The sequence below is a fragment of the Muntiacus reevesi genome, chromosome 10 (genome assembly GCF_963930625.1).
Source record: "Muntiacus reevesi chromosome 10, mMunRee1.1, whole genome shotgun sequence".
NCBI lineage: Eukaryota > Metazoa > Chordata > Mammalia > Artiodactyla > Cervidae > Muntiacus > Muntiacus reevesi.
This window is the reverse complement of record NC_089258.1, coordinates 31,943,079-31,965,856: the sequence shown is the minus strand read 5'-3', so window position 1 is coordinate 31,965,856 and position 22,778 is coordinate 31,943,079. Positions and strand designations below refer to the sequence as shown.

Sequence of the window (22,778 nt, the reverse complement as noted above, 5' to 3'; positions counted from 1 at the left end):
TCTCCTTTAAAAAAAATTTGCCCCAATTATACTCTCTCAAGGTAAATCTCTCCTCCCATCCTCCCAATAACATTTCATATCTTTATTATAATATGAGGTATTTATTCATATATCCTCCACCCTGGACCATGAGAACAGGCCCTTTTCCTTGTAAAACCTGTAACATTCTAGCACAGTGTTTTGTACACAATAAAAATATTCCACAAACATCCACTGAAATCAGTGAAAGCAGAACCTGTTAAAAAATCATCAAATGATCTATTTGAAATAAAATCCAGATAATTTTGATCCTATGATGCATTTTTAACAAAGAAATACAATTCTTAGAAAAGTTATCTAAATAAATGTATATTTCTCATTCATTCCAGGGAGTTTTCATCACTTAATTAGCCTCTTTTCTCTTCACTTAATAGTGAGCAGTCATATGCAAAACATGCTTTAGAGAATCATTTTATTCCTCTCTACATGAGGTATCTAATACCAGTAAGTGACACTCTTCAGGTACAGTGGCGCCTACAGAGTATATGTTCCAAGGAAGGCACTGGGGATGAAATAGGAATTACTGCTCAGGCACAATCCATTCCAAATAAAAGTCTGTTCCTACCTGACTCCAACTATTCCAAAAGCTTTTCAAGTTTTCCTAATGCTTTTAAAAGTAGGTCCATTTTTCCATGAAAGTTGAGAAACAAGTATGATCAATTTGCTCTAATTCTGTTATCAATATATCACCAATACTCAAGTCTCCCATTCTCCTACTTGATGACATTGTTACATTAAAGAGGGTTACCTAGACATATTATTTTAGAATAATTTGGTAATATGGCTTTTGGCTTTTCAGTTCAGTTCAGTTGCTCAGTCATGTCCAACTTTTTGCAACCGCATGGACTGCAGCACACCAGGCCTCTCTGTCCATCACCAACTCCCACAGTTTACCCAAACTCATGTCCGTTGAGGTGGTGATGCCATCCAACCATCTCATCCTCTGTCGTCCCCTTCTCCTCCTGCCTTCAATCTTTCCCAGCATTAGGGTCTTTTCAAATCAGTCAATTCTTCGCATCAGGTGGCCAAACTGTTGAGTTTCAGCTTCAACATCAGTCCTTCCACTCAACACTCAGGACTGATTTCCTTTAGAATGAACTGGTTAGATCTCCTTGCAGTCCAGGGGACTCTCAAGAGTCTTCTCCAACACCACAGTTCAAAAGCACCAATTCTTCAGCACTCAGCTTTCTTTATAGTCCAACTCTCGCATCCATACATGACTACTGGAAAAACGATAGTCTTGACTAGACAGACCTTTGTTGGCAAAGTAATGTCTCTACTTTTTAATATGCTGTCTAGGTTGGTCATAACTTTTCTTCCAAGGAGCAAGCATCTTTTAATTTCATGGCTGCAGTCACCATCTGCAGTGATTTTGGAGCCCAAAATTATAAAGTCTGCCACTATTTCCACTGTTTCCCCATCTATTTGCCATGAAGAGATGGGGCCGGATGCCATGATCTTAGTTTTTTGAATGTTGAGCTTTAAGCCAACTTTTTCATTCTCCTCTTTCACTTTCATCAAGAGGCTCTTTAGTTCTTCTTCACTTTCTGCCATAGGGTGGTGTCATCTGCATATTTGAGGTTGTTTATATTTCTCCCGGCAATCTTGATTTCAGCTTGTGCCTCATCCAGTCCAGTGTTTTTCATGATGTACTCTGCATATAAGTTAAATAAGCAGGGTGACAATATACAGCCTTGACATACTCCTTTTCCTATTTGGAACCAGTCTGTTGTTCCATGTCCAGTTCTGACCGTTGCTTCCTGACCTGAATACAGATTTCTCAAAAGGCAGGTCAGGTGGTCTGGTATTCCCATCTCTTTCAGAATTTTCCACAGTTTATTGTGATTCACACAGTCAAAGGCTTTGGCATAGTCAATAAAGCAGAAATAGATGTTTTTCTGGAACTCTCTTGCTTTTTTGATGATCCAACAAATGTTGACAATTTCATCTCTGGTTCCTCTGCCTTTTCTAAAACCTGCTTGAACATCTGGAAGTTCACGGTTCACATATTGCTAAAGCCTGGCTTGGAGAATTTTTGAGTGTTACTTTGCTAGCATGTAAGATGAGTGCAATTGTGCAGTAGTTTGAGCATTCTTTGGTATTGCCTTTCTTAGGGATTGGAAAGAAAACTGACCTTTTCCAGTCCTGTGGCCACTGCTGAGTTTTCCAAATTTGCTGGCATATTGAATGCAGCACTTTCACAGCATTATCTTTTACAATTTGAAATAGCTCAGCTGGAATTCCATCACCTCCACTAGCTTTGTTCATAGTGATGCTTCCTAAGGCCCACTTGACTTTGTATTCCAGGATGTCTGGCTCTAGGTGAGTGATCACACCATCATGATTATCTGGGTCATGAAGATCTTTTTTGTATAGTTCTTCTGTATATTCTTGCCACTTCTTCTTAATATCTTCTGCTTCTATTAGGTCCATACCATTTCTGTCCTTTATTGAGCCCATCTTTGCATGAAAAGTTTCCTTGGTATCTCTAATTTTCTTGAAGATATCTCTAGTGTTTCCCATTCTATTGTTTTCCTCTATTTTTTGCACTGATCACTGAGGAAGGCTTTCTTATCTCTCCTTGCTATTCTTTGGAACTCTGCATTCAGATGGGTATATCTTTGCTCTTCTCATTTGCTTTTCTCTTCTCTTCTTTTCAAGTTATTTGTAAGGCCTCCTCAGATAGCCATTTTGCTTTTTTGCATTTCTTGGCCTTTTGCATTTTTGGTCTTTAGGGCCAAAAAAATCCATCAGGTTGGATTACTTTTTTATTTCCAAGCATCTGGAAAGCCTAGCCATAAAAGGAGTATTGGGAAATTTAAACATATTTCTTTAAACTAAAAGAAAATACTGCTAATATTTTACTGTTAGTATATCATGCCATATTGTACTCTAAAATCCAAAAAACATTCTATAAATTTCTTAAGAACTCTCTTTGCAGAAAAATGTATAGATACACACATGCAAATTTTTGAAAACAATGTTAGGCAGAGGTTCTTGAATCTCCCAAAGTCTAGCTAGGAGCTCCAGAATCCTCACCCTAGAGTATAGGCAAAATTCATTACCATTATAAAATTAGGCCCTTTAAAATAAAATTTGTATTTAAATGTCTTAGATCTTCTCAAAACATCTAAAACTTTTAAAAAATAGATCTGGAATCAAACAGTGTATTTCTGTTGTACTCTGTATATTTAATATAAAGAAAGTCCTTCTTTAGCATGCATATGTTACTGTTCAATCAGTAAGTCATATCTAACTCTTTGTGACCTCATGGATTGCAGCATGCCAGGCTTCCCTGTCCTTCACTATTTCCAGGAATTTGCTCAAACTCATGTCCATTGCTTTGTATTTGTTATTCTTGTGAAAGAAAAGAAAATGTCATAATTATTTTTGTGAGGTTGGTACAGACTTTGTTTCTTAAGTTTCCACCACTGGACAGAATATTTATATTATTAAGATATGATTGTTTAGGGCACTATTCTCCATCTGCTTTAAACTGCTAGCCCATGAATTAGTTATCTTTCTGTAAACAAAATCCAAAAGATAAAGAAGATAAAAATAGAAATGAAAGCGGAAGGAAAAGGCTGGCATTTCAGAAGAGAGAGGACATGGAGATAAACATAAGTGACAGACAGGAAGTAGGGGATATTTAAAAACTCCTTTTAGAGTTAAGTTTAACACTTCCCAGGTGGCTCAGTGGCGAAGAATCCACCTGCCAATGCAGGAGATACAGATTCCATCTCTGGGTCAGGAAGATCCCCCTGAAGGAGGAAATGGCAACCCACTCCAGTATTCTTGCCTGGGAAATCCCATAGACAGGAGCCTGGAGGGCTACAGTCCATAGTGTCACAAAGAGTCAGACACGACTGAGTGACTGAGCGTGCAGTTTTAACAAACACACATTGGCAGGGGTATCTTACCATCAAGTGAGCCATGACTGGGTGAACAATTCCAAAAAACATTCTGAATCAAAACATATTTTTCTTTTTGAATACAACATCAAATTAAGCTGTAAACATCCTTATTTTTCAATTTTGTTTTTAAAAAATCTTGCAGTATATCTTTCATTCTTATTTTTACTTGAGAACTATTAGGTTTAACCTACAAAAAAGCAAAATATTAAATATTACTAGTGACATCCAAATTGCTTTTTCTTCTAATACAGATGAAACAAAACACCAAATATGTTTAAAAGGCTATACTAATAAATGCCAAATGGAAGTGAAGAAAAACAATTTAGTTCCAAAAATTAGAAACTATAAGGATATCATATTTAAGGAAGAAAAATAAATTGTTTTTCCTCACAAATGAAACATCCTGAATTTTACATAGATAAATTAGTAAATTATATCTAAGTTCAGTTCAATTCAGTCGCTCAGTCGTGTCTGACTCTTTGCGACCCCATGGACTGCAGCACACCAGGCCTCCCTGTCCATCACCAACTCCTGGAGTTTACTCAAACTCATGCCCATTGAGTCAGTGATGCCATTCAACCATCTTATCCTCTGTTGTCCCTTCTCCTCCCGCCTTCAATCTTTCCCAGCATCAGGGTCTTTTCCAATGAGTCAGCTCTTCACATCAGGTGGCCAAAGTATTGGAGTTTCAGCTTCAGCATCAGTCCTTCCAGTGAACACTCAGTACTGATCTCCCTTAGGATAGACTGGTTGGATCCCCTTGCAGTCCAAGGGACTCTCAAGAGTCTTCTCCAACCTCACAGTTCAAAAGCATCAATTCTTCGGCGCTCAGCTTTCTTTATAGTCCAAAATAGTGTTCAAAGATTAGAATCTACTGGGGTTTTGTTTCTTCAAATTGTAAACAATTTTTGAATGATATATTTTGCTTCCTAGTATTCCCTGTAATCTAACATAAAAAATATATTTTAGCTTATAATTGCCCCAGGAGTGGAAGAGACTGCACTGATGATTCGACAAATTGCTGACCACAATTTAATGACCTCGAAGAGAGATCCTCATGAATGGTTGGATAAGTCCTGGCTTAAAGTTGCACCATCTAAGGTTTATTTTCTAACATATAAATTAGAGATTTGCAGAGCAAATATAAATATATGTACTTGAATTCTCTGGTAGCATTTTCTTGTTCTATCATGCTTGCATTAGCATATGTAACAATATGCCATAATGTGCAACATTTATTTAGACAATTTTCTAGAACTATGAGTATTTTTCAACTTCATAAAACTATTTTAATGGGATCTTATTTCATGAACTTTCAAAATGAACTTGTTATAGGGTGACCTAATGGCTTCAATGTCTAATATTTTAAGAATATAATAATTTTTCTAATTCCTACGTTAAAACATTCAAGAATAGCAGATATGAGAATTGCACAATTCTATCATTCCATGTGTCGTCAATAATTCAATTATGTAATTCAAAGTGAAAGTAGAGTTACGAAATAGTTATAAGATTAAGTAGTTAATTTTTAGAAATTCCTTTTGCTTAAGCATAAATATTTCCAGGTTCTCATACCAACCTAGTGTTTGTTACCTGATTTTTAAATATATTCAAATCCTAAAATCATGGAAAGAGGATGGAGATCATTATGTATTAACATGGAATGACTTTCAAAATATATTAAATGAAATGTAAAAGTTGCAGTTCAGAGCATCCAGTACACTACCATTTGTGTAAGAAAGGGGGAAATTAATGTTTACATGTATTCATTTATAAATGAACAAAATATCTCTGGAAAGATACCACAAAATGATATCATTGATTATCTCTACAGAAAACTGAGGTAGTAGAGTAGGAATGGGACTTTTTACTATATACCTTTTGGTCCTTTTGAATTTTGAACCATGTGACTGTTTTACCTACTCAAAAAATTAAATTATAAAACAAATAAAATATTCATATATATTAAATCACAGGACTTTTATATGCATAAACAGAATATAGTACTATCAGCAAGTATGGGTATGATTAGAACATTTTTGTGTGTATGTATATGCAATTTCCTTCCTACCAACCCATGTCCAATCTACTAGCATGTCTGTCATTTGATATAATCAAAGAAGGTACAAAAAGTCAATGTAACCCAGAAAAAAAAGGAATTTAGTAATAAATGTGGCTGCTACTTCTAGACATTTTTGAGATCTTTCTGAAAACATATAATTTTAGTCTTAGATAGAAGTTCTTCCTGTACTCTTCACAATAAGCCTTTTCTGAAATTATAATATCTGTTAGACATCATACACATGGTTTATCTTAACCAGACTGTGATGGCATACAGTCTACAAAGAAAGAGCTGAAAAAATCTTGAGCTATATAATGAAGTCCCCTAAAAGGTTTCTCATTAGAAGAGCTATCATTAGATAACAACTATCATTTGAAGGATATGAACTATAATGAATCACTTTGGATGAGTGGTTAGACTGAATGAACTTTAAGATCCTTCCCAATTCTGGGTGTTAGAATCTTTACTGACAGACAAATTTCTTTCCCTCCTGGCCATACTATTTTCCCCAAGCATATCAAATTGAGTGGTAGGTGCAATGACATCAGTTTTAATCTACTGGAGAAAGCAGAGTAAAAAGACCACTTCTGATTATTCCTTAAACTTTTTTCTAGGAAGAAATGTACTTACTTGATTTTCCAAGTATTACTCCGTTGGTGGCTCAGCTCATGTTAAATAAAGGACCTTCACTGAACTGGATATTGTTAGCAACTCTTTGTCAGCTTCAGGAACTCCTACCTGAAGTTCCAGAAAAAGTGCTAAAGGTTAGTTATTTGAAATACATATTCTTCTATGAGTCTATTTCCTTTGCATTTGAGTATCTATTTTCACCATAATGGTTTTCAAAATGAAGGTATCCAGGTTTGTTTTGGACTTCAGAGAGCGAAGAAATAATCTACTTAAGCTAAATTTCATATAAAGTTTTCACTGGTTGTCAATTACTTCATACATTTTAAAGTTATAATTCTGTACAAATTGTTTATCACATTTCAGATCATTTTGAAGTGTTATTATGCCCACAGATATTCAATTACACACTCTAACGTGTTTTCATCATCTCTTCCAAACAGTTCTGGTTCCTTCATTATAGTAGTAGTTAAAGAGAACTTTAGACCTATCAGTAAAGTCTCTTTAATTTTTATGAAGGAAATGGTATTCATAGATAACTTGTGTAACTAAAAATTCTATCTTAATTGATTAGGAAATAGATACAAATTACAATAAGTTTTTCTTTTAATGGGAGCCAAATTATGTTCTGTTCTCATAGATCAATATAATATCTTTGAATGGACTTATTTATATTTTTCCATATAGTTAAGCATCATTATTTATATTTACTTGATGGATTTTTATGTTGCATATTTATTATATTAATTAACTTTATAAATTTTGTAGCATTTTTGTGGCATCACTTCCTTATTCAAGATTAGTCCTTCCATAACAAAATCACCTCAAATTTCATCACCTCGGGAAAACAGGGATCAGACTAGAACCTTTACTTCTCAGAGTTCAGCTTCTGCGTCTTCAGATTCTGTCATTCAAGAACATAATAATTATCAATATTCAAATTTAGGAGAGAGAGTACAGGAAGACATCAACAGTGCTTCAAATTATAACTCTTCCCTTATGGAATTAAAAGAAATGCCAGGCATTTTACCATCTGTGAGTTCTTACAATCAGACCAGCCATTGGAAAGAGTCTAGTTGTAACCCTAACATGGTACAGAATAATTCTTTTCTGACTAATATAGAAGCAAGGAATCTGTCTGGTAATTCTTTTCTGAACCAGAATGATTCAGAGTCAGATGTCTTTTCTTTGGGTCTAACAGAAATGAATTATGAAACTATAATATCACCAATTGACACTCAGGAGAAAGTCACCCCTCACTTTATAAATTATCAGAAAAAGGGAACACATGAAAAAAAAGGACCTATAAAAAAAGAATTGTCAGCTCCTGTCTTTTCACTTGAGGGTTCTCAACCTCCTCTTCATTGGAACTTTAAGAGAAATGTATGGGAACAACAGAATCATTCATTCAACTTACAGTGTGGAGCAGAGCAAAGTACATGTGACAAATGGTACTCTCAGAAAGATAATTTATTCATTAATCAGCAAAAATATCAGTCGGATGAGTTAGAAGGCTTCATCTGTGAAAGTCCAAATGCTGGGACTAAAAAGACTTTCTGGAAAGAATTACCATCTGTCCCCAGTTTGGATTTATCCTGTGCTTTTGACTCTAATGTAAATCAAAAAGAATTCAACAGTCTTTATTTCTACCAAAGAGCTGGAAAATGTTTAGGACAGAAAACGCGCTCTGAGTCTTCATCTTACTCAAGAGACAACAACTCATTAACAGGTAACATGATTCAATAGTTAATAAAACTATACTCTAAAGTAATTTTAAAAGATAGAATCATCTCCAAATAAAAAAAAATGTTTTAATTACTACACTTAAGAATCTTCAATAACTTTGGCATCAAAAAAATAAAAATTCTAATTATAGACTTTTAAGAAAATAAATGCAAAGAAATTATGTCAATATCTTGTAGCTTTAGATGAACTAAGCATTTAACTGAAGAAGTTATGGCTGATTCATGTTGAGGTTTGACAGAAAAGAGCAAAATTCTGTAAAGCAATTATCCTTCAATAAAAAATAAATTAATTAAAAAAATAAAAACACAGAACAAATCTAAGTCAAGCTAAAGGCTTAAAGTAACAAAAATTAAGTACAGAAATTAGCCAATTAGAAAAGTGGCCTCTTTGTCAAGCTGGGATATTTTATGAGCTAATATTGATTAAAAGTTTATTACATTCCCTTTATGTGAATTATTTAATTCTGTTAGTCCTATTTAATAGATACTACTATTGGTTCTCTATTTTCCAATTGATGTTTTTGAATATTTAATCATACCAGTTTTTAAAAGGACAATTTTATTTTCCCATTTTTGGTTATTATACCTTTTATGTATTTCTTATTGCATTGGTCTGAGCATTTAAAACAAAATATTAAGTTCTGATGGCTATACAAAGATGCCCTTACTATGATGGGAAAAAAACAGAAAGGAGAAGTTGGAAGTTTCAAAACTCCTCTTTTGCACAGACCATTTTGTGAGGCCAAAGGGTGCCAAAGAATCTTAAATTCTTTGTTTTATTAAAAGAGGATCCCCAAACCATATAAGTTCTAGAATTCACAAAATTTAGATTTGGTCCCATAAATAGTCATAATTTGTTTTTTCCTGATTTTAAGGGAAAATATTCTTTCCCTAGTTTTATAAGAACTTTTGCAAGAAATAAATGCTGAATTTTATTCAAACATTTTTTGGTTCCTATTGGGGAAAATCAAAATGTTTTCTCTCTTGACATTAATATCAGTCAACATTTACAGGTATACTAATAATCAATCATTTGTGTCATTTGTCTGATAAACCTAATTGGCTTTTAAGGAGTGATTTTTTAAAATATGCTATTGAATATGGTTACTATTTATTATTTGATTTTCATATCTACATTCAAATGAAATTAACTTATTGTGTTCTTTATTTTTACTCTGTCAAGTTCTGACATAAATTTGTCCAGAGCTATTGGTATAACATCAAGATAATTTTCCATTTGTCTTGAATGTATATTTGTGGTCTCTGTGATAATAATTATCTTCTGCATTGCCTTTTAAATTTGCTCAAAAGGTATCCAGCACTTGCAATTATGAAATTACATTGCTGGGATAATTACTACCATTCTAGGTATTTTAGTCTCTCTTTTTATTAATTTAATCAATCAACCTCTGCAAGTATCCAAATATAGAATATTTCAAAGTATGTTATATCTAACACAGTCATGAAAGGTGAGTCTATACATGATCAGAGCTCAGGATAAATTCCTCAACATTACAGATATGCACTAAGAAACAGACTTAATGAAGGAAAACTTAAAAGCAAGAGTCTTAAATCCAGGGAGATTTAATTATTTGTTCAAGGCATGAACGTACTTACATGTATCTTACACTAATTAGTATCAGGCTTTTAAGAATAGGCACATTTATGCTAAAAATTTAATTTTTAGTAGTCAATTTTTATCTCAGTTTGGAAATTTCAACACTGTAAATAGATGATAAAGAGAGAAGATCCACCTGAGCATTTGAGAAAAAAATAGCTACACTTACTATTATCAGAAATAAAACGGTTTTCTTTTTTTTCCTTTTAACAGATATCACGTGCTTACAACTACCGCAATTCAAAAAACAACGTCTTGTGTATGAAAAAGTCCCTGGTAGACTTGACGGACAAACTCGTCTGAGGTTTTTTTGAAAGAAAAAATAGTGCTGCATGCCACATTTCATTGTTTTTTTTTATGATAAACCAGTAATAAATTTAGATTTGATCATATATCAAAGAAAATGCAATTGTTCTTAGATGTTCTTGATGTTCCTATATTAAATTTTCATAATATATATTCTACTTTATAGTTTATCTTTATAAGTATTCTAATTAGCAAAATATTATTATAAGATCCTAATATCTCCCCAGTTCACCTAAATATCTTGAACCTTTTTTTAAAAGAGAGGCAGAAAACCTTACTGGATGTATAATCAAAGGGTTATTTTGCTGTCTCCTCAAAAGCCCGCTGCCTCCCGCAAGTGTTTGAAAGGAGCTTCCATCTCAGTCTGACTTTCTGAGTTCAGAAGTGAAGATCACCACAGCCCACCCTCCACCACCAACTTAAAACCTAGGGCAGGATTGAAGTTAGAGAACTTCCAATCAAAATGTTGTCTTCACAAACGAAATATTCAAACAAATCACTAAGAGAAAACATTTGCTACCCACACGATAGCCCAAGGGCTTACATTCCTAATGTACAACGAATTCCTACAAATTGATAGGCAAAAGACAACGTAATAGAAAATTGGGCAAAATTTGAATAGATATTTCATTGAAGAAACAAAAATAGCCAGGAACATATTTGAAACCGTATGTAGCTTCATTATTTATCAGACAAATGCATACTAAAACAATAAGCTATCATTTTTTCACCTATCAGATCAGCAAAATTTTTGAGAATTCATAATATCAAGTGTCGGTATACGGGAGAAATAATGCTTCCCCGTACGATTGGAGAAGATAGTTGGTATATTTTTTAATGGATGACTGTAGGTTTCTAATTACTGTAGTAATTATATTCCATTGAATACATTTAAGAGAAAGATGTTTTAGTTTTATTTTAAAATGTCAACATTTCTAATAAAATTTTATTCTTGGCAGCTACTTAGAGTTATAATGAAACTTTTATATGTCTCTAAAACGGAGGTATGGAAATCTCTGGTGGTTCAGTGGTAAAGAATCCACCAGCTATACAAGCAATGTGGGTTCAATCCCTGGGTCGAGTAGATCCCCTGGAGAAGGAAACGGCAACCCACTCCAGTTTTCTTGCCTGGGAAATCCTATGGATAGAGGAGCCTGGCAGGCTACAGTCCATGGGGTCACCAAGAGTTGGACATGACTTAGCGACTAAGCCACTACCACCAGCAAAATGGAGGTGCATGGATTTTGAACATTATTTTAGCAAAAATGGTTGAAGACCATAGGCATACTCTTCTTGTCTCTTTCCTGGCTTCTGAAATGGTCACCCTGTTACTACCAAAACTGATTTCTACCTTCTGAGATCCAATCGACATTGAGACATCACCTCACTTGATTTCTCTTCAGTGTTTGATACACATCCTCCTTTTTGAAACAGGCTCGACTTTAAATCAACTCTCTTATTCTTTTACTACACTTTTATTTATATATAGGATGTTTGGTTTTGCTTGAGTATGTGGAGGGTAGAGACTTCAAAGAGAAACTATTTCTGGAAATTTTATTCGAATTTCTACTGTACTTTCTTAAAGTTTCAGCAGGTTTGCTCCTAAACCAAGGTAAGGCTGTCTTCCCAGCTTGCAGATCTCCTTGATCCCGTCTTTAATCAGCTTGCAGAGGAAAGGACTTTCTTCAGCACCCTAGACTGAGGCAAGCTTAGGCCAAGCTATCAACACACACCCCTCTGCCTCCTCACCAACACAGTGAAAGCACCTGAGCCCGTCTGCCTGCATTTCTCAGTGATGCTTGGTGTTTAAGGACACATTCACTCCGCCTGGGCCTGGAGCAGCTTCTTGTGCTGTTGCCCATCAGAGGCAAGAATTCTGGAGCAGGTAGCCATTTCCTCCTTCAGGGCATCTTCCTGACCCAGGGATCTAACCCGAGTCTCCAGCATTGGCAGGTGGATTCTTCACCACTGCGCCACCTGGGAAGCCCATTATCAGAGGCATTATTGAGAGGCAGGTTTTGTGTTGGTACCCTAGGAACAGAGAATAAAGTAAATGAGCTCTGCTTCAGCACCATCTGAAGCAGTTGGGTTGGTCCATAGAAGCCTGAAGGGTCTGGAAAGGCCCTTGTTAGGGGCTTACAAGTGTCAGTCCAGCCTCCAAGGTCCTCTCCCAAACACCACATCACATGAAATTATTTAGAATAGTCCCAACTTCCCAGTTTCTTACCATGGAAACCTCCATTCTTTCTGTGAGAGCATTTCCCCATGAGGTTATTTTTTTTTATGTTTGAAGGGGAGTTACTTGCCCAAACTTAGATCTATGACTGGTAGTTGTGATGCTCACCCCCGAGGAGGTGGCTTCACCCCCAGGTTCCCAGGCCCAGCCCAAACTGTTAGACTCATCAGAACATCAGCTGCCCTTGCAGTTGTAGGGGGAGGTAAGATACTCCTTCCCTGGCCCCTGAGACTCTGCATACAACTGGGTAAACACCAGGGTGTCCCACTCTGCCCCTCACAGTAAGAGCCTGGTTTTTCTCCCCCAGTAATAAGCCTGCCTAAAGCAAACAATCCAACAATTTTAAGTGGGAGTAGCCTGGGTTGGTGGGGATGGGGAGTGCAAACTGTAGCAATCCAAAATGAAAGCTGAAAAATACGTCTTCTGCTTTTGCTTTTTTATTTGGTTTATTGTTTTTACTATACAAGGATTTCAGATTTCATACTTATCTATTTAAATTGCTTGTTTATTTAACTTGTTTAAATTTAATTTGATCAAGTATACACCTCTTCTCATTTTTGACTTCTGGGTTTCCTGCTTTTTTTTAGGAAGCTCTCTTTTACCCTGAAGTTACACAACTATTCTAACTTTTCTTCTGATGCCTTTGTATCACCTTTCTTTAACCTATGTGGAATTTTTTTACAGAGTATAATACAGGCCCAATTTTTATTTCCTTCTGAATGGATAGCCAGTATTGCCAGCACCGTTTGTTTAATTATACTTTCCCTTGAATAGGAAAAAGAAAAAAGTCAGGCCTACTTCTGTACTATTATGATCAATTCAATCATCTAGTTGTCTATTCCTAGGACCACAATAATATTATTTTGAATTTGTTTTTTTTTTAAGTCATATCGTTTTGATTCAGCAGTTTCAAAGTAAGCTAGTACCTGGTAAGGCAAGTTTTACCCTCCCATGTTTTATACACACTCACACACACACAGTTTTAAAAGCTATTCTTGGACACTTTATTTTCCATATAAACTTTCAGTTATTTTAACCAGCTTCCCTTAAAAGATAAAAAAGGAATTCCAATAAATCTACATTAAATTTTAGTAAGACTGCATTTTAATGACATCGTCCTATAATCCTGAAATTTTAGATTCCGTTCTATAAACATTGGTAAAATTTTCCTTGATTCTTGCACTTTTGTTAAATGTATTCTCAAGTATTTGTTATAGCTTTGTCATTAAAGTAGAAATGGGATACATTTAAGACACAACTATATTCATATGTGAGATGTCTATATTTTTCCTGTACTATCTTACCAAGTTTTTGCCAAAGGGAAAATGAAATCAAGAGGTGTTTTTGTTTTTTTTTTTCCAACACATCAAAAGCTGTACATAATTAATGTATACAACTTAATGAGTTTGGAGATAAGTATATACCTATGAAACCGCAACACAATCTATGCCATAAACTTACCCATCACTTCCAAAAGTTTCCTTCTGCCTTATTATTTTTGTGATAAGAACAATTTACATAAATTTTATCCTCTTAGCAAATTTTAAAGTATATAGTACAGCACTGTTAACTATAGGCACTGTGCTGAACAGTAGATCTCTAAGGCTAACTCATCGTTTATAACTGAAAATGTGTTTTTTAATGGAGACTTTTTCTAAATGCTTATTGTTGTTAAGATGGAGAACAGAAAATGTTTAAATGCTAATAAAAGGAATCCAACAGAGAAGTGGAAGATAAAGGAAAAAAAGGACAACTGATAATATGACACTTCAGAGAAGATGAACAGATCCACAGATTGAGTAAGTGGGTTAGAAAAGGGACATCTGAATTTTGATCCAATGGAAGGGATTTAGATCACTTAGATTTGGAAGTTTAGTGGCTGGAAGTTAAAGGAGTTCCAACTAATGACTTCTACATTCTCTACTGTAACACTACTTATGTTCAAAGATATCCCCATTTACCTATAGATTTATCCATAGCTAGACAGTGTATTAAAAAGTAAAGACGTCACTTTGACAACAAAGGTCCATATAGTCAAAGCTTTGGTTTTTCCAGTATGGATGTGACAGCTGAACCATAAAGAAGGCTGAGCGCTGAAAAACTGATGCCTTTGAATTGTGATGCTGGAGAAGACTCTTGAAAGTCCCTTGGACGGCAAGGAGATTAAACCACTCAGTCCTAAAGGAAATCAATGCTGAATATTCACTGGAAGGACTGATGCTGAAGCTGAAGCTCCAATACTTTAGCCACCTGATTCGAAGAGCCGACTCATTGGAAAAGACCCTGATGCTAGGAAAGATTGAAGGCAGGAGGAGAAGGGAACCAAAGAGGATGAGATGGTTGGATGGCTCCCCTGACTCAATGGACATTGAGCAAACTTAGGAGATAGTGAAGGACAGGGAAGCCAGGCCATGCTGCAGTCCATGGGGTTCCAGAGTTGGACATGACTTAGCGAGTGAACAAGAATACATAGCTATCTCAAAGAGCAAATGTTGCCAGTAATTGAGATATTTCTGCATATCATACCTATTTTTCACAAAATTCTACAAGGACTTATAGACAAAAACTTCACTTCCCACTTTTAGCACTCAATCGCCCAAGCAAACAAAATCTATGAAGCCTTAAAACAAAATCAGACATAAAATATTGCTGTCATTAGTAGAAATTAAGCAGAAATTTTATTTCCAAGTTCTTCAAAGATTAAAACAAACACAAATAAAGTATTCTTTTAAGTGTCCCAAATTAAATCAAAGGCACATCATCAAAATAATATACCTGTGACATTAAAAATTCATTTAGGTTGTCATATTTTCACATTACTTTTTAAAAATCATTTGCAATGCTCTGTAGATCACATTTAAATATGAAATTATTTAGTATTTTTTTTTAAGTAAAACCACCCCTATAAAGTAGAGGAACTTAAGAAGACAAAGATCAAATCTGCTTCATATACAGGATGGGGCAGTCTCATACAGAAAACAACATTCATCTTTTCAACAAGGTTGCTAAGAAAGAGATCCCATGCTTAGTGTTGAAAATAAAACAATCTCCTCATTTAGAAAAATCAAGACATCATTTGAGTAACAAAGCCCATTCTTCCCCCAATTTTACACTTGCATGTCTTCATTTAGAAATTATAAATTCATGAGAAAAGAACAAATTTTGTTATGGTATAAAGATCTTAGTTGGGAACAGCAAATTACAAATATTCAATTTTTTAACAAAGAATACTGTTTTCCTTCCCAAAATGTAAACATCTAGTAAATAAAACATACAAAACATTCCAGGCATAGAAACACTAGTAATTCACTTAATGAAAGAAGTGTATTTTGGTATATTTGGTGGTAAGGTTTTTGTTTAAGTATAAAGCACTTCAACAAAGAATCAGGCCATTATTATTTAAAATCTACACCTTCACCCAGTTTCCTTATTTGAGTAGAAACATCAATTTCTGTAGAATGTTGGCTAAAGGACCAGGTCACAGGAAAGGTCCTGTGAAATATCTAGAAGTCATGTGGTTAGAGAAGTGTTTTCTTGAAATTTGGAGGCAGTCATTCATCAGTTTGTGCTTGAAAGCATTCTTCAGCGAACTTCTTCTCTACTGTAAAGAAAATTTGGTAGGTTTTCACTTAGTAAGATTTATACATAAAATTAACTAGCCATTATTTCATAGGTCACTTTAGGGTTCTCAGAGTAGAAAGTAACAGGTTTAATATCAGAAAATCCAAACCACACCATTGAATGAGTAACACCCGTGAAAGTGCTTTGTAAAAAGACAAATGCTATGTCAACATAAGACTATTATTTTAATATCATAAATGTAGACATTTTCCATTAAAAGATACAATAGCACCTAATAGTATTATTACTTCCTTTTTGTTAACATGAATAATTTCCTTTTCAAGTATATGAAAAAAGATCTAAGATGATTACTTCCTCTATTAACACCCCTTGTGTATGTGTGTGCACTCAGTCACTCAGTTGTGTCTGACTCTTTGCGAGTCCATGGACTGTAGCCTGCCAGGCTCCTCTGTCTGTTCATGGAATTTTCCAGGCAAGAACATTGGAGCGATTGCCATTTCCTACTCCAGGGGGTCTTCCCAGATCAGGGATCGAAACTGCATCTCCTGCATTGGCAGACGGATTCTTTACCACTGCGCCACCTGGAGAACCCATAAACACTCCTGAGAATATGTAACTTGAAATATATTGGCTCCAAAAGACTAATAATTTATGCCCTGACCCCTTTTAAAAAAAAAAGTGAAAATATGAATTGAGACCCCATACAACACATTAGAACTCAGGAAATGTAGGCTACCCTTTAAAGAGGTGTTTTCATTTCAAGAATACATTTTTAAGGCTCTTTTAACCCTACTCACACTTGGCCCAGTTACTACATTTGTTCCTCCATTAATACACAGAAATACATTCTGAAAGCCTCTAGGAAAGAAATCACAGCTGGTAGCAGGAATGAGTCTCCTCTGCAGAGTCCTTAGTCCCAAGAGTAACAAGTCAGTTGACAGCACCAAGCAACATCACAAGTCCAGGATGGTGTAAGGACAGAGGAGACAGTATTAAGGACAAGAAATTACTGTTGGCCACGTCAGTTCAAAAGCTCAAGTTCATAAGGATATTATCATCTGGTGAGTTCGTACAAGGGGACTGAGGCTCTCCTAATTAGATGTATTCCACAAGCAGGCAGATTAGAGTCACCCTTCAGGTAAAGCTGTGCATTTTGCTGGGATTTATTTTAATTCCCTCAAGAACAGTAAAAATGTAAAACTCAGTTGCCCAAGTCCTTTGGGAAGCCCCAGGAGAATCCCATGGCCCCAAGATGGCCTGGGGTAGCATTACTCACCAGTCTTCAGAGTAAGGCACAGGATCTGGGCTCCCGAAAGGGATTGCTTCCAGCTGGAACACCCACCAGCAGAGCATCCTTGCAGGCATTCTGCATGCAGTATTGCTGAAGCTCTGCAGCCGCCTGAGAGACCTGCAACAAAGGGACAAGAGCTCTTGACATGCTGCTCACAGCCAGATCCATCCAGCAGTCACTTGAAACTCTGAAAAATGCTTGTACAACCTGATAAAGGTCACACTTTCTACAACCTCCAAGAGTCTCTTTTTGCTGCAAGTTCTAATAATTGAACTCCAAAGAGGGAAAGTTACAACTCCTATGAACTTTGATTTAGGGCCTTTTTGTTTTAGTGGCTTATTCAACCAAGGAAAGATAAAACAGATTTTTCACCCATATAGAATCCCGGTTTTGAGACAAAGTATAAAGAAGTAGCTTATCCTAATGTGCCCTTTACAAATTTTCACTTATAAACCACACATTGATATATCCAGATTTGCCATGCGACAGACTGTTTTAATATTTACAAGGCTTGGTGGAGCCTTATCCAGTCTGCTCAAAGCAAGTGATGAGGTTCCTCCATCATGCTTTTGAAGCAGAATAACTTACTGGTCAAGAGTGCAGCCTCTGGCACATTACTTCTCACCTGGGAAATGTATTTGTAATAGTGCCTACCTCAGTGAGTTGATGTAATAATTAAATGAGTTAATGCACATAAAGCACTTTTCCAATGAGTTAGCTCTTTGCATCAGGTGGCCAAAATAATGGAATTTCAGTATCAATCCTTCCAATGAATATTCAGGATAGATTTCCTTTAGGACTGACTGGTTTGATTTCCTTGCTGTCCAAGGAACTCTCATAAGTTGTTAATTCAAAAGAAATCTGGAACCAATTATGCTCATGCTAATTATGTCTCCTTCAGAGGGAACAGGGGAACTCTACACATGATGAGTGGAAAGAGACAATCTCCTAAGACCCCCAGAAAAGTGGGACTAACTAGACGCTAGCCTAAAGAATATGGTCAAAAAGTTAAGGTGGAGGATATGCAAAGAAAATAAGAGAAGAATTAAGTGGTAGGTATTTCTCTTGCACTTTCAAGGGGCAGAGACTCTGGCCTGGGAGAGTGTAAGCCCAACCCTTAGAAGTTGTATCCTCTCAGTTGAAGTGGGCTAATCCCCACTCAAATCATATCCCTTTCCTTGGTCTGAGCCCAGGCTGACCCATCAACTTCTGAGAGACTTCTCCAAAGCAAGTAAGGGTCCTTGGAAGGATACTGAGCATTCCAATCAATGGCAAGGGGTACCTTCCATCAAATGCTACCAAACTAGTATTCTGCTTTATTTACCAGTTAGCAAGTCTGCGAAAGAGAAGACATCTCTGGATGTGCTGAGAAAACCCATCCGTCACTGAGCCCTGAAATGAGGCAGACCAGAGACCCTGGATGGTTCTGACTCCCTAAGGTGCTGCCTGAGAAAAATGCTGCCAAGCACCCTAAACCACACTCCCATGAGGACGCCCCACAAAGAAGCTGCGTGACTTTGAGCAAGTCATTCGACTTCTCCAGGCCTTAGTTTCATCACCTGTAACTATTTTTAAAATGTAGATAAGAATACCTCCCCCAGCTACTTCCCAGGATAGGTAGACATCTGGCTCACAGTTTTTCTTTCCATCTCAGGCCCCAACATCATCCTCAACATTTCCAGCAATCCTAGTTTCCGTTTCCTGAGCTCCTCTCCTCAAACAACCTTCTCCTCAACACCAACAGTTACAGCCAACACCGCTCCGCATCTGAAATTTCACACTCCAACATCCTACCTTCTGATCACAATCTCTCCTGCTGCTTCCTGCCTTCTCACTACACCTGCTCTTTGATCTCAAGGGAAACATCTCTTCCTTTTTCATCTGGCCCATCGTAGGGAGGCTGGCTCTGTTCCTTCTCGGGTCAGCCTTCTAGCCAGACCCTCGGACTCCTTGCTCTCCACTCCCATTTCTATATTTCTGGCAAAAATCCCTTGCTAACTCACTACTTGGATCAACCACCATTCACCACAGATGCCTGGGTGGCCAAAATGCTGCTGGAGACAAAAGAAGAAAAAGAAGATGGAAAATAAGACAATCAATCTCACAGTAGCTAGGTCTTCGGAATCTCCGAATGTGTCTGCTGGGGGTCCTCTGGCATTCCCCACAGTGCTCTCTCCCCCATCCTCAGCTCTTGTGACTCCATTAGTTCCCCTTTTTTCTGCCCCAGAAGAACACTCCTATTCCACAAAGACATTTGTCATCATACAAGTTTCTCAGGCCTCTATCTGGAAATATATATGTTTACACATATCCTTCCTCCTTTCTTATCTCAGAAGGTGTCCCTCCAATCCCAGGCACCCTTAGACTCCTTGTCTCTACCTCCAGCTCTCCTCCATTTGTTTCTCCCCCTGACCTAAAAATACAGTGTGTTCCTTCCTCTCAACCTCAAAATACAGCTTTTCATTTCCTAAATTAAAAAAAAAAAAAAGTTTCCTCTTTAAAACCAGATTTTTTTTTTCCAGAAAGTGTCACAAGTGTCTGCCTATCCTATTATAATTTAGATTTGGCTTCTAAAACTGTATGCCACTGAAGCCTCCTTTGCATCCCACAACTGTCTCTTTATCTTGTATATAATCTTCACATCACTTTCTGAAGTTATTTAATTTACTGGTTAATATGTTTATTATTTACCTTCCCCCAAGGAATCACCATATTCTCAGCATACAGAATAGGGCGTGGTCCGGAGTAAAGGCTCGATCAGGTGCACCGAGTGCCACAGTAGCGTTCATTCATTCACACACACATTCTACAAATAATGCTATATACTAGTTGCTAAACACAATTACACACCAGAGGCTTTTTATCAAGTGACTAAACACTGGACACGTTGGACTAAGGCGCCAGTTTTTGACAACCTCCCCTTCCTCGCTGCAGTACCCTGGCTTTCCCTCGCTTCTCTTCTGACAGCCATCTCCTTCAGCCGGTCCCTGGGTTCCACGCTCGGGTAAGTTCAGTTTTCACCCCCTACGGTCTTTCAGCTTTGTTCTCTGAGCTTCGGCCAAGGCAGTCAAACGCCTCCCGGGCATCCCTGCAAAGGTCCACGTATCCGAAACTGAACGCACCATCTCTCCCCGCTACCGTGGCGAATGGTCACGCCATCCATCCCGTTACCAGGCCAGGAGCCCGAGCAGCGCCCTCCTCCCTCGCATCCTATCAACCCATCACCGAGGCCCGTCCGTTCAGTCGCCTCCGCAGCTCTAGACCCCATCCTCCCGCACCAGCCGAGTTCGGGGAGGGGAGGCCACCGGCCAGTCGCCCCATTCCTGGTGTCCTGGCGTCTGTCCCGCACCCCGACTGAAAACTTGACCGCCCCGGGGCGCTCGGTCCCGGCAGCTCTCGCGGAGACAGGAGCTTCTCCCCGGCGCCCCCAGACCCGGCCTCCCTCTCGGGTCCCCGCGCCGCCGCCTCTCCCGGGCGCTGGGGTCCGGGCCCGGCCCTGCGCGGACTCCCACCCACAGAGGCCGGGCCGCGCGAGCCAGGCCGGGCGCCGTCCTCGGGGCCGCCCACCGCGGCAGGCTCCCCGGCTAGCGCGGGGGTCGGCTCCGCAGCCCTCCGCCCGGGAGCGGCCTGCTCCCCTCCGGGCCGCGGACGGCGGGGCGGGGCGGGGCGGCCTCCGCGCCCGCGGCCGGGCGCCGGCCTCACCTTGATCCTCTCCACGCCGGCCTCCAGCTTGAGCTGCTCCACCAGGCGCTGCAAGGCGCTCACGCTGGCCCCGGAAGACATGGCGGCGGCCTGGGCTCCGAGAGGGCGGGCGGGCGGCCGGCGGGGACACGCGCGGCCCGGAGGCGCGGCACCGCCCCGAGGCGGGGAAGCCGCTGTGCCCGCCCCGCCGCCCGCCCCCCGCGCCCGGCCTCGCCACGCGGCCGCTCTCCGAGAAGACAGAACCACGGGTACGCGACACCTCGGGGTCCCGAGTTGACCTAACTCTGCCTTCTAAGCCGAGAGGGTACCTGCGTCCCCACGTGTCCCCCAAGCCGCGCCGCGGGGCCCACACAGGGGCGCCGCCTTCCACCTCGCCGTCTAGGGCTTCCTTCCAGGAGGAGCAGGAGTGCGTGTGGGGCGTGGGGGATGAAGAAGGCGAGGACGCCTTCCTGGAGAATCGGAGCTGTGTGTGGCTGGAGCGAGGTGTGCAGTGAGTGGGAGAAACAAGGGACCCGGTGTGAAGGTTTCTAAGCGTCAGAAGGTGTGGTCCTCCGGAGATGTGGGACGGTGGGTGGGGTTCGATGGAACGGAAACAAGATTCCATTTTTATTTGGGGGACCCTAGTCTCCCCAGCAGGAATTGAACCTGCACCCCCTGCAGTGGAAGCGCGGAGTCTTAATCACTGGACCCCCAGCTGCTGCTAAATCGCGCCAGTCGTATCCGGCTCTGTGCGACCCCACAGACGGCAGCCCACCAGGCTCCTCTGTCCCTGGGATTCTCCAGGCAAGAATACTGGATTGCCTGGTGGGTTGCCATTTCCTTCTCCCCTGGATCCCCAGGGAAGTCCTCAAAACAGGTTTCTACAATACTCTGTAGCTGTTTTCGACCGGAATCCAAGCAGTTGACTTGGTAGGGTCAGTAGAATAAGCAGCATAAAATCCAAGACCCTGACTTCTTTGCCGAACACACAGAAAGAAATTCAGTTCAGCTCGCCTCATTCCCATCTCGTCGTTTAACTGTAACCATTGTCTCTGTTGTGCTGCATTTTCTTTTTTAATAGTAATTAGTTTTACAAAACTGGCATCATTACTTACATGTAAAATGTTTTGTTGATATTTTTCACTTGATGTATCGTGAATGTTTCCTTATTATTCTTGTGTGCCATTGGATTTGTCAGAACCCACTTAAACTGAGTAATCCAAAAAGGTCATATGCTAGTTTGAGTAACTGAAAAGCTCGGGGACTTTAATGGGTTTAATTGCCCAAATAATAGCTGTAAGGCTCTCATTCTCCCATCTCTTCACTCTGCTTTTTCTGAGTGTTGGCCTTGTTTTCTTCAATGGTAAATAGACTCCCTGTAGTGCTGTGAAGAAAGTTCCATGCTTCCATTGTCCCAGCCTAGGAAACCCAAGGGCAATAAAGCATCTTTTCTAATCGCTCCAGCAAAAATCCCCATAATGGATCTCACTGACCTTATTGAGTCATGGGTCCACTCCTGAACCAGTCACTATTTGAAGGCGAGGGTTGTGTGGTATTGGAATGCTCAGATTAGCTGCACCTGGCCAAGAGCAGGATGTGGGGCGGGGTCAGCCCCACCTCCAGTGGGTGCTGTGGGGTACCACCCAACTTCCCATTTAGGACAAAGGCACTGGTTCC

At 38.9% G+C, this 22,778-nt stretch overlaps 2 protein-coding genes across 3 annotated transcripts in view; one reads left to right on the top strand and one right to left on the bottom strand.

The window, feature by feature from the left end:
- SHOC1 (shortage in chiasmata 1) overlaps positions 1-10,319 on the top strand; it is a 77,606-nt gene extending 67,287 nt beyond the window's left edge. Inside the window, exons 24-27 of the mRNA XM_065946754.1 lie at positions 4,923-5,054; positions 6,630-6,779; positions 7,411-8,371; positions 10,219-10,319. Of these exons, the coding sequence (XP_065802826.1) occupies positions 4,923-5,054; positions 6,630-6,779; positions 7,411-8,371; positions 10,219-10,319 (1,344 nt within the window). The remainder of the gene's footprint in view (positions 1-4,922; positions 5,055-6,629; positions 6,780-7,410; positions 8,372-10,218) is intronic.
- Positions 10,320-15,202: 4,883 nt separating this feature from the next.
- Positions 15,203-21,270, bottom strand: GNG10 (G protein subunit gamma 10). Of its 2 annotated transcripts, none has more exons than XM_065946428.1 (3): positions 21,123-21,270; positions 17,406-17,537; positions 15,203-16,148 (listed from the first exon to the last, which is right to left on the bottom strand). In XM_065946428.1, exons 1-2 carry the CDS (start codon positions 21,201-21,203, stop codon positions 17,412-17,414), a joined length of 207 nt encoding a protein of 68 aa, XP_065802500.1. In that variant the 5' UTR covers positions 21,204-21,270; the 3' UTR covers positions 15,203-16,148; positions 17,406-17,411. The 2 variants fall into 2 exon arrangements, with proteins under 2 accessions (XP_065802500.1, XP_065802501.1); XM_065946429.1 differs by lacking the exon at positions 15,203-16,148 and adding an exon at positions 16,421-16,710.
- Between the last annotated feature and the right edge of the window lie 1,508 nt (positions 21,271-22,778).

Excerpts from the sequence above, each read along its gene's own strand:
- GNG10 (XM_065946428.1), bottom strand. The coding sequence starts at position 21,203 with ATGTCTTCCGGGGCCAGCGTGAGCGCCTTGCAGCGCCTGGTGGAGCAG. Across the intron at positions 17,538-21,122 it reads CCGGCGTGGAGAGGATCAAG|GTCTCTCAGGCGGCTGCAGA; the intron begins GTGAGGCCGGCG and ends CCTTTGTTGCAG.